At 51.0% G+C, this 12075-nt stretch overlaps 1 protein-coding gene across 4 annotated transcripts in view; it reads left to right on the top strand.

Moving 5' to 3' along the window:
- The window catches only part of RANBP17 (RAN binding protein 17), a 319506-nt gene extending 314701 nt beyond the window's left edge, over nucleotides 1–4805 (top strand). For all 4 annotated transcript variants that reach the window (XM_087867811.1, XM_087867812.1, XM_087867810.1 and 1 more), the window contains 3 exons: nucleotides 337–435; nucleotides 2321–2448; nucleotides 4388–4805. In XM_087867811.1, the coding sequence (XP_087723937.1) occupies nucleotides 337–435; nucleotides 2321–2448; nucleotides 4388–4484 (324 nt within the window). In that variant the 3' untranslated portion in view covers nucleotides 4485–4805. The remainder of the gene's footprint in view (nucleotides 1–336; nucleotides 436–2320; nucleotides 2449–4387) is intronic.
- Nucleotides 4806–12075: the final 7270 nt, after the last annotated feature.

Below are 12075 nucleotides of genomic sequence, written 5' to 3'. Positions count from 1 at the left end.
AGGAAGTTGAGCGGGGCTTCTACCTGCTACTCGCATGGAGGATAGCATACCAGGGTTGAGAGGCAGAGACTGACCCTCTTAGCTCTGTAGCATCTGACTTCTGCCCACCCAGAAGGTTCTCACCAAAGCTTTCGGTGGTAGAAACTCTTCCTCAGGGCGCTGGACGTCTTGGCCCAGAGTTCCTACATGCAGCGTTATTGGCTTGCAGAGTCAAAGCTCTTTGTCCAGGAACAGCCCTCATGGCTGTTGGCAAGATGTGGGGGTAGAAGGTGAGCAACGAGAGACCTGGGGTTGGGGGACCTCAAGCCGAGGTCTGCATTTGACTCTGTCTTCTAGATGATGTCTGTCCTCATGAACACTATTGTCTTTGAAGACTGTCGGAACCAGTGGTCAGTATCGAGGCCTCTCCTGGGGCTCATTCTGCTCAACGAGAAGGTGAGTGTGATCGCGGGAAGGTCCTCAGGAGGTGGTCCCCGGGGGGGAAGGAGAGTGGTATGCCAGGCCGAGCTGTGACGAGAACAGAAGGCGCGACAGAGCTTGAGCCGGGACCTTGAGCGATCTGGGGCGAGGCCACACTCTCCCAGAAGGCCCTTCCCCAAAGGCCTCGGATCTTCTTCAGGTAAGTGGAGGCCTCAAGACCAGCTCTTCTGGAACCCAGAGCCCCCATGCATTGAGCAGGTGGTTTGCACAGTAGTGCTTCGAGCTCGCCCTCATTCCCCTACCCCGTTTCCTGTGGGGTCCCAAGCTACAACTCCTTTTGCTTCTCGCTTGGCTCCTTCTTATATTTGGGGTCCCCAGTGTCCTACGTGGTCGTCGCCCCCTCAGGGACTCACTGCGGCACCAGCACTGTCCATCTGAGAGCACAAGTCCCCAGCTCATAAGTGCACTCGCCACCCTGGCGGCCTCCCAGGCCCTCCAGCTCCCTCCTGAACCCACCCCCGTCTCCCCAGCAGTCAGTAGGAACAGTGCATTACTGCTCCGGAGAATGAATTGTCTATACAATAAGATAGTACTGGGGAGAAAGACAGTGAGATTAGAGGCAGCTGCATACATTAAAATTCAAACTGAAATCCCAGCCTTGGAAGGAAACTAATAGAAGAAGAAAATATATCAAAAAGAGAAGAGCTGTCTCATCACTCACCTGTGCTGAAGTACCCAATTTTAGCCACATTCAGTAGCACTGTCATTCATCTTCCCTCGGTGTTATTGTGATTTAAATCCAAGCTCTATAAAAGAGAGCAGTTCTTTTAAAATGATTGAGAGGGAATAAGGGCAAATTCAGTGTTTAGAAAAAGCTTATGACATCACAATATTATACTTTACTGATGGAGGCAATATTTCATGGTTTGGGATGAAAAACTAATAATTTTCTATTTGGTGTGAGTCACTGCATCATTATAAAAGGGAAAAATAAGTAGTTTTGTGCATTCCCAATCTTGTTCGGGAAGACACTGTGGTTTAAGCGTAATGCCTCTGATATATAGTATTTAAGTATTAGTCTGACTACATATTAATTATGTGTGTTTTTGATGTGGGCTGTTTTAATGTCTGATGGAAATTAAATATCATGCTGTTGGGGCTTGGAAGGATAAACACATGACTGGCAAAATGTTGTCTTTGTGCTGAAATTAAGCTGTTTCCAGTGATGAGCTGTGTGTCGCGTGAGAGCTCGTGTGTGTGTGTGTAGAAACCCGCAGACCCCAGCAGAGGAGACGGGCTGCGCAGCTCCTTGTGACCAGGTGTGACAGGTGTATTTCTTAGTGCAGAAAGGCCCTCCCAGAACGAACCAAGCCCCTGTAGCACCCCGCCTCGGTGGGGCAGACCCAGCCTAAGCCAGCAGACAGGGACTTGGGACAAAGTCCGGGGTTGTGTGAGGAGTGAGTCACTAAAGCCATGGATGATGACGCAGCCTGAGGGGGGACCCTGGGCCTTTCCTCCAGTCACGTCAAGTTCTCCCTGTTAAGTTCTTCCCCTCCACCTCAGAGGCCCTTCCTCTTCCAGCCTTTCCGTGGTGAGTGGAGATGAGAGTCAGGAAGACCTTCACGCGGCTCGGTCCCCACAGAGGACCTAAATTGTTCAGCGACGGTAGAACAATTATCACAAGAGATTTTTATGAGAAGGGACAATACAGTTTAGGTGTAGGAATGTATCTCTTGCTTTGGTTTTCGCTGAAGGCTTAAAGTTCAACGTGGGCCTGGACCGGTGCTTCTTTGAGAGTGAGGAGCTCTGAGTGGATGGAGCAGGTCGAGACCCTCCCCCACAGCTCTCTCGGGGCCCAGGTTTGGCGTCAGGGCCCTGAGGCTGTTCTGTCTCCCCACAGTATTTCAGTGAACTGAGAGCAAGCCTGATAAACAGCCAGCCTCTCCCCAAGCAGGAGGTCCTTGCCCAGTGCTTCAGGAACCTGATGGAAGGAGTGGAGCAGAACCTGTCCGTCAAGAACAGAGACAGGTAAGCCCTGCCCAGGAAGCTCAGCGTCTCTGGCTTGTGGAAAGTAACTGATGGTGCTTCATGCAGCTCACATACTGACGCCGTTTTCCTGTTACACCCTGTAACCCTAGACTCGGTTTATTTCCATCCAATAAACATTACTAGGTATTTGCGCTTTTTTTTAAGATTTTATTTATTTATTTATTTGAAACAGAGAGAGAGAACACAAGCAGGGGGAGCGGCAAGCAGAGGGAGAGGGAGAAGCAGACTCCCCACTAAGTGGAGAGCCAGATGTGGGACTCGATCCCACGTCCCTAGGATCGTGACCTGAGCCAAAGGCAGACACTTCACTGGCTGAGTCACCCAGGCCCCCTATTTGCTTTTTTTTTTTTTTTTTTTTTGAGCACCACGCTAGGCTATATAGGGAAGCAGAGCCGAATAAAATGCAGCCTGTGCCCTCACGCATTCCATAATCCAGCAGAAGATACGAAAAATAACTCACTGAAAAGGTCAAAAGAAGAACAGCTCAGATCTGCAGTGAAGGACAAGGAAAGACTTCCCAGCATTTGAATAAGCACAGGCTTTGAGGTTAGCCGGACTCCGGCGTAAAGTTTATCCCTGCCCTCTACAGGCTGTGTGGCAGTGAGGAAGGCAGTCAACTGCTCTGATCAGTTTTCTCACCAACAAAATGGGTTCTGATGTTGAACCGACAGAATGTAGTAAAGCAGGGTCCCTAGGTCACAGAAGCCGCAGTAAACATTAGTTCCACCCTCTGCCTGACCTTCAGAGTTTTGCAGTTGCCAGTGAGATCTAAATGAAAGGAACCCAGAGTATCAGGTACGCTTTCATCCGTTCATTTATTTAGGGCACAAAATTTCATTGAGCATCTGCTATGTGCCAGGCATCGAGGATACCAGTGGTGAACTAATTGTTCAGGGGTTTGCCTCACAGAGCTTCTAATGGAGGAAATAGACCATAATGAACAACATAGAAAGCAAACGTTTTCGGGGTGTAGGAGGGACTGCCTGCACCATCCTTTTATAAAAGCGGTAACATTCAGATGCTTCACCGTATGAAATGTGAGTCATCAGTCATTGCAATAACCACAGCGGCGTGCGGTGGAGTCACCAGCCTGGGCTCTGGCAGTACAAGACCAAGTTGGATAGGCTCTGCAGACACACCCTTGACTGCTCGTCCCGTGCCACTCTCCTCTGGCAAGCAGCAGAGACTGAGTGGGGACACCGTAGATGCCTGAGGGGGGCAGAGTGTGTCACTTGAGGCTTGGGAATCTGAGTACCCCCTCTGGAGCTGCTCTGTCAAATGATGCCCTGCTGTTTAAGAGAGTACAGATGCCCTCCGTGTGCCGTGCACTAGGTTGACTACGTATGGGCATTGTCTCCGTTGATTCAGTAAATTCTCACTTCCCACAATCCCATGAGGTAGGCTGCCCCAGGTGAGCGCCAAGACGAGAGTGTTCATCCAAGATCACCCCGCTAAGAAGTGGTGGAGCCAGTATCGGAACCCAGGGGATCTAGCCTGGTTTTCTCATCTGCAAAATGAGGATAAAAATGCCTACCTTTGGGAAGACTTGTAATGCTTAAATGAATTTATATGTAAATTCAACCCAGTACCTGGCACATCAACTTTGATTCATTTCTTTATATTCCTATCTGTGTGTAATTTGACTTTTAAAAACAATTCTTCAATAGCACGCCCATACAATGTGCCCCTCAAAATGGTCTAGGTGTATCTGGTGGTGACCCTTGTTTTCCGAGAGGGGAAAACGGGAGGGGATGTTGGTGGCAGAAAGGTTATGGCCGCAGTGGAGGTGGGAGGGAGGAGCTCGGCCAGCATCTGGGGCTCTCTCCAAGGTCCTGAGCTCCACAGTGGCTTTATCCTCCACAGGCGCACACCACCTCCGCCTTGCCACTGCCCCCGGCCTTTCTTCCTTTTTCCACAGGTTCACCCAGAACCTGTCCATCTTCAGAAGAGATGTGGCAGAGGCCCTGCGGAGTGACGGCAGCACCGAGCCGTGCAGTCTGGACATGGTGAGCTGACCGCCTCCCCGACCATGTGCCGAGCAGCCTTTACCAAGAGACTCCTGTGCGTCTGGGTCCCAGGACAGCGATGTCGGCTAGCCCAGGAGAATCTATTTTTCAAAACAAACAACAAAATCCCTACCTTTTTATAAGTCTAGCCTACTTATAAGAATTTGTAATAGTGCACAAACAATGTAAATTCAGTCTTTGCTCTGAAAAAGCAAAAGATGTGTTTTCAGTCTTTCTATAAAATACCATTATCTTTGTTCTTATAATGCTCCGAAAGGATGTAGAAACAATATTTAACCAAAGAACTTAATAAACCAGGTTTGAACCTAAGTCTGTACTAGTTAATGGTACTCTGTAATCAAGGTCGCGAATGTCTTAGAGATGCCGCCTTCAACATGGATCCCGAGTTGAGACAAATACCGTTTGAACCCGTTAAATTAGTAGTTTGTTCCGAGTCTGGAAGGAGCAGCGTTGGGGTCTGTGAGCTGTGGGCACTGAGAACGAGCCTGGGAGCACTCCAGAGCGTCCCACAGGACCGCGCACAGCTCTCTCGGCCTCAGCAGCGTCTGATAAAGTTGAGAGACAGTAACACAATTAAATGACTTACAAACGACGTTTGCTTTTCACTGGCATAAATCTGAAGTGGTTCCGTCTAGAAGAATTAAGCTGGGCAATTACTGCCTGCAGAGCTATTCCTTCCAAAGGCGTCACGTAGCCCCCACAAGAGGTGCTGGGTGGTGCCGGTGCTCAGGCCTTCCGCCTCCGTTTCGCTTTGAAGACAAGCTCGAGGCGCCTAATGAAGAGTACATACCCGAAGCAGCTCTGCCTCCTCGGGCGGCCCAGAACTGTTCGAGGGCCTAAAGTGCAGATTTTCAGAGGACAGAGAACAGCCGGTTTCCCTCCCTCTGCAAAAACTCTAAACTACCATAGGGATTGCAACTTAACCCAAATCCAGGACATGAAGGAGGCCTTTCCGGTTGGTGGTAGACTGTAACGAGGCGATTAATTTGAGATTGCCACTGTCACATGGCTTTTGCATCTCACTGCTCCGTCTTCGTGGTTCAGCCGTGTAGGAGATATTGCGCCCTTTATTTCTAATAAGACATGAAAGGTTGGCCTTACTGGTGAAGAAGTAAATCCACAGACTCCTGTTATAATCACGTTTCCCAGACTAGTGTTTCTTGAAACCTTTCTTGATGGTTGAGTTTAGCAACAGGCTTGTCACATCAAAGCAAAGTCACCCAAGTTTATCTCAAAATGTTTCTCTTCTGTATGTGAGCCAGGAAGTCAGGGAAGAGGGTGGCTTCTGGCATTCCGTGGATAAGCAAGCCTTGGCCTCACGCTATGCTCCATTAGCAATGGGAAACGTAATTTTCCTTGAGAAGGCAAACTTGAAACTTTATAAAACATCAACTTTTGGAAGAAGTCTGACTTGAGAATTTCTGTTTCTCAGGGGCTTATTACCGCATCCTCATCCCACAGAAATGCGTCCTAGAGGGCCTACCCCATTCTGACACTTCTTTACAAAAGCACCGAAAACAACCGTGTGCATTTGCTTTTCTTTGCCACACTGCCAAAGGTCACCTGGTGGTTTCAAACCAGCCAGGGGAGGCTCCGTCAACCTTGGCCTCGGAGAGCTGCTCCCACCGGAGGACTTGTCAGGCCTGCCCCACCGCCGCACGCAGCCTGCTTGTCATGGTGGTGGCTTCCCGAGTGCACTGCGAGGCCGCACGCAGGCTGAGAACAGACACAGCACACACTTAATGGAGCACCTGCCATGCCCCTTACGTGTGTTCTCTCCCTTGGCCCTCAAAGAGCCCTATGAAGGGAGACAGCATTACTCCCGCTCTTCAGATGAGGACACTAAGGCCCACAGGTGGTACATAGCTTGCCCAGACCACACAGGTGAGATCTGAACCCATGTCCCTGTCACCTCAGAGCAATTCCTGGTTTCTTCCAAGAAGCTCTGTATGTCAGAACGGTGAGTTGAAACCAGTTAATATTTACATCCACTTCCATTTTTTTTTTCTGAGCCCTGTTGCTATGGAGCAAATTACCCCGAAACATACTGGCTTAGAACAACACTGATTATCTCACAGGGTCTGAGGGTCAGAAATCTGTAGCTGGGTCATCTGCTTAAGGGTCTCTCACAGACTGCCTTCAATATTGTTGGCCAGGGCTCAGCTGGGAAGGACTTGCTTCCGCGCTCACTCGCAGTTAGGAGTCAGTTCCTCGCGGACTAGTGGTCTGAGAGCCTCAGTGCCTTGCCAAATGGGCCTCTCCACAGGGCAGCACACAAGATGGCATCTTGCTTCGTCAGAGCGAGCAAAAGAGAGAAGAGACAGTGCTGCAGTCTGGAAGCCCAGCCTCTTAGCTACGCTCAGAGGGGACATCCCATCACTTCTGCTGCATTGCCTTAGAAGTAACTCACTGGGACCACCCAAGGGGAAGGGTTACACAAAGGCACGAATACCAGGAGGTAGGGATCTTCGGAAGCCATTTTCAAAGATGCCCGCCACAGCTCTTATCCGGTCTTTGCTGGAGAGGTTGAGTTTGGCTACAAGTTTCTCCCTAGAAACCTGGAAAGGAATCCTGATTTTCTTCGGAGGGCTAAGTTCCATTCTGTGCTCTAAGGACATAAAGGGAGTAGGGAGGCGGGGTGCTTCAGTTGTACTGCACACGCTCGGCCCCCCACCGAAGCTGCGTGGGAGCCGAACCCCCCGCCCCCCCCGCAGCCAGCACTGATAAGGGACAGTGAGGATCCCTGGGCAAAAAGTTCTCTGGAGAGACACCCAAACTTGTGGAATCTACACAAAAAAGAACTAGGGGGATCTGTTATGGGCTCGAACGAGATCACAAGTGTATGTAACACATTCAGCAACACAGTTCTGCGGGGGCCAGAGTGAGGGTGAGGTGGGAGGTGCAAGCCACGCTGGGGCATCTCGAGTCTGCTATGCAAACATGCCTCGTTCACGCAGGCGTAGGGGAGGCTCTACGTCTAGCCAACTGCTTCAGCTGGTATTCGAGCAAGAAACAGTGTGAAGGTGTTTTGACTTCGCTCAATGTTCGCCTTCTAACATTGACTTAACACCCTGACCCTGAGAAAGCTGTATCCTGCTTGTGTTCTAGATATATCCACGTTTCTGTGCTTCTGAGCACCCCCTGAGCACTGCAAATTGCCGTCTCGTTTAAATTTAATGTTTCCCAGTAAGAATGCCAAGTAAGCAGTAGTGTCTCCATTTTAGAGATGAGAACACTGAGACTAAAAGACGAACCCAAGGCCACATAGCTAAAAAGTAGACAAGCCGGGATTCAAAATCAGGTCAGCCGGACTCCAGAACTCATGTTTCTTTTCCTCTCTCACCCCTTAAGCTGAGTACTTCACCACGGGCTTCAGGGACCGAGGGTGGGGAGGTGGACTGGGAGACTTCTGCGACCCCCGAAAGAAGCTGGCCACTCAAAGAAACGCCAGTCCAACACCTGGGCTCCTTGAGTGCTGTGTCTGTGGGTTCTGCCACCGATTCATCCTCCTCCCGAACTTTATAAAATCGTTCTTGAGACTTTTTAATGTTTTATTGAGGTGCAAGTTTACGATGACAGCAAACCTCTCAAACTACAGCAAGAGTAACCTGCCTCCTTGGCATATTAAAAAATAATGGTAGCGTCGGTTTTTACGTCCCATAGTTTGGATTGCTGATAAGAGCGCTTCCTTGACAAGATTCTTTTTGAGGTTTACAGAAAGCGTAATAAAATATGTAAGTTACATTTCCACAAACAAAAGCTATAACATAAGTTATTTATAAGCGTGAGATACGAACAGTATCACGATAAATAAACCATAAAGGGTACCTGCAACATCCATCTTAATGTAATTTGCCCAACCAAAGTGTTGAAACGAAGTCAAATTTACTAGAGAAATCTGTCAGGAAGAGAGGAAAGTTGTAGAAGACGAGATGGAGAAAGTGGCTGCTGGGTGGTGGAGGGAAAGCGCAGGGCATGAGGTCAGGGGTGGGGGTACCTTAGAAGGCCCCCACATGGGGCCGCCCTCAGGGCCCGTCCTCGCCCCCCTGCGCCTGAGGGCACTGGCCAGCCCCTGCACCCCCCTACACCCCCTACACACGCGGCCATCTGCCCACGGTCCCTGCTTACACGCCCCTCTGCAGCCTCCAGCAGCCCCTCTCCCTTCCTGTCTCGCACCCTCTGCCCTAACCCCCAGCCCCACGGCCAGAGTCTGCCTGGGGCTGCCGCGCCCTGCCAGGCTGGGCCCTCCTCAAGGCCAGGGCCCGGGTTGGACTCAGCACAAAGATCCTGGAAGTCATTCATTCACCCACCATAGATAAAGCAGTGAATGAGACCAAGTCTCTGCCTTCAGAGAGCTGCTCAGCAGGATAAATAAGAGGGGACCCCGCAGGCCGGGGATGGGGCAATGAGGACAATAAACAGGGATGGAGAGTGCCGGGACGGCAGGTGCGCGGAGAGGGGGTAAGGGCCCTGGGTCTCCAAAGAAGGAAGGGCACCAGGCTGTGGGCAGAGCTGGGGGAAGGGAGTGCTGGACCGCCCACGCACACACCTGGACACACTTGGATCCCTCTTCCTGTCCCCTCATCGGACCTTGCTGTGCGCACCTCAGTTTAGTACCGCAAACTCTCCCAATGATCTTCCAATGGCCCCAAGACATGGAATCAAATGCTGCCAACACTGTCCTGTCCTGAAGGAACTCTCAGGCCGGGGAGGGGGCGGTTGACGGAAGTGAGCCCCACCATGGCCATCCCTCACCCCTGCTCCTGATCTCCTTCCCCAGCTCCTCCACTGGTTTCCCCTCCCCACTCCCCTCCCCCTCCTGTGCCTGGGACCCTTACTACCTGCTCCCAGAGGAGAGATGGGAGTATGGGGTAAAGGGAAAAGCATGGGCTCTGGAGTCAAGATAGTCCTGGATTCAGATCCCAGCTCCAGCCTTCCCTGCTGCATGACCCTGGGCAAGGGTCTTCACTTCCCTAAGCCAACTGTCCTTTGAGTCTCATGACCTGTGCTGGGGGGGCACAAAGAGCACATAGTACCAGGTGGCCTCTGCCTTCCTCCAGCTGACAGAGTCTTGGGCCCAGGAAGGCCTCCTCCGGAGGGTTCTTCCCCTAGTCCTCCCCATCGTGCGGAGGCAGCAATGAAGAGCTTAAACTGCCTTACTCCCACTATCAGATGGGGAAACTGAGGCCCCAAGTTGGGACATGGTCCAGAAATGTGCATAAGTGCTTAGTACATGGGTGTTGAATAAGTGGATGAATGAGTGAATCCCTTTGGGCAGGTGTCTTTAGAGCCTTCTGTCCTGAGAACTGCCAGTGCCCCTGGAGACTCCGGACTAGAGTGGGTGAACCAAGAATGGAAGCTGGGCAGGTAAGCAGCCTGGGACATGTGTACCAAATTATGTGTTTGTGTCTTTGTCCATGGAACTAGTCCACAGTATTTTCATCCATCTTCCAAATAAGATTGCAGACCCAAATATGTTTAAGAGCCCTGACTCAATCTCTACCCCACTTCATAGGTAGGGAAATTGAGTCCAATTCACAGAAGAGGTTGTTGGCAGAGCAAGACTGAACTAAGCACCCCCCCCACCCGCACATGGGCAGTGGGAATTCCAACATCCTGTCTCCCACCCCTGAAGCCACCCCTCTCTCCTCTATGTCTCCCAGCAGGGCCTCCAGCAGCTCTTCCCTTCCTCCCAGCTTCTCCACAGGGAAGAATAGACACTGTGCTGCATTCTGGAAACCTTTCTGGCCCCCACAACCCCAGTTCTTAGAATTTTCCTTTTCTGATCTCCCCTCTGGTGCGTGTGCATGTGTGTCTGTCACTGTTCAATTGATAGCAGGAAGGGACAGCAAAAAACTACAATCTCAGGAACATCAGATGCGCATCGAAATACATTTGGGCAAAAAGTGCTTAGAGGTAAGTGCAGGACCTTCAATATATTTATAAAAAACCAGAAATCTTGATAAAAATTAAGTTTTCACCTCAACAAACGAAGAAGAAAATAATTAACAAAAATAAAACATTCCTCAAAGAGATGGCATAAAAAAGAAGACAAGGAAATAAAAGTCTTCTCTTTAAGACCCATAAAACAGACAAACCTTTGGTAAGGAGGGTAAGAGAAGGAACAGCGGAGTAACACTGAGAATAAAGGGCAGCGGATGCAACCTCAGATTCACAGGAGAGTCTGAAACTATGAGAGCATCTTCCCACAACATTATAACAATGAATCAGAAAACTTGGATGAAACGGACACTCTTCTGGGCACCGGCTGCCAAATGTGAGCGATCACCAGCATCGCCTGGAGGGCTTGTGAAAGCAGATTGCCTAGCCCCACCCTGGAGTTTCGGATTCAGTAAGTCTGGGCTAGGGTCCAAGAATTTGCATTTCTAACAAATTCCCAGGTGCTGCTGCTGCTGCTGGTCCAGACATATACTTCGAGAACCCCTGTCCCAGGGACTACTCTTTGCCCCCCTTTACTCTCCTTCCTGGGCTGACTAACAGCTCCACTCCATCCGGGCTGCGAAAGAGGGGGTTGTGATCAGTGGCCCAAAGCGCCTACTGCCGGAAGACCTTGACACCAGGCAGCTCAGAAAGCTGGGACCCAGGCGGTGAGGCCGGGATCTGTCCCATGCCTATCACTGCTGAGTGCTTTCACTCGGACGGGTTCATTTAATCCCACGACGTTGTACTGTTCCTTTACTAGACTAGGAACTGAGGCACAAAAAGGATGAGTGGTTCCCCGAGCCCACAGCTGGTAAACAGCGTTTGGAATCTGGCCCTTACGCACTGGACCACTCACTGTGCCCTCGGAGCAGTGTTGGCCACACCACCCACCTCTCTCGCATTCCAAGCCCACATACCTGCGTGGGATGTGCCTTGTGGTCCCAGCTTAACCAAACCGGGAAGTGGGGAGGACAGGCTGGAACCCTGGGCTTGGGAAGCCAGAAGGGCAGTGGAGCTGGTGAAGTGCCTACCTAGCCCTTAGCCCTGGAGAGGGGGGCTGTGAGCCGCCTGAACTCTCTGACCCAAAGTTCCCGCATCGGGTAAAACATGGGATAAAAAACAGGCTTTCCTCACAGGGTTGTTGTGAGGGGTAAGTAAGCGCTCAGCGCCCCCCCCCCCGCCCGGCGCACGCTAAGTTCTCACCCCACAGTGGCTCCACCTTGTCGGTAAAGTTATTATGATATAATCCGGTTTCTCACAGGCATGTCCACAGACCTTATCTCATTTACTTCTCACAGCCACCCTGGGGGTAGCTATCACCCTTCCTGTTTTACAAATAAGGAAAATGAGGCTCCAGGAGAGGCAATGGGGGACCAAACATCTCCAAACCACCAGCGGCAGAACCTGAATTAGAAGCAGGAGGCCCCCCGGCATGGGAGCAATGGCGTCTGCTACACTCGAAGGTCCTTGGGTGCCCAAGGGAGCAGAGGAGGGCGCACCCCGGGCCCCTGGCACCCTCCCTCCTCACCCTTCACTCTCCAGGAGCCTCATTCTCCCCACTCAGCAAGAGCCAGCGACTTGCCCAAGGTCACACAGCAGGGTGGTGACCTGACTCAGGAACGAAGGCCTTCAGATT

Source organism: Ursus americanus, chromosome 15, assembly GCF_024610735.1.
Source record: "Ursus americanus isolate L20-20 chromosome 15, mUrsAme1.1.p, whole genome shotgun sequence".
Classification (NCBI taxonomy): Eukaryota; Metazoa; Chordata; class Mammalia; order Carnivora; family Ursidae; genus Ursus; species Ursus americanus.
The sequence above is the reverse complement of the archived record's forward strand: the minus strand, read 5'-3'. Positions and strand labels throughout refer to the sequence as shown.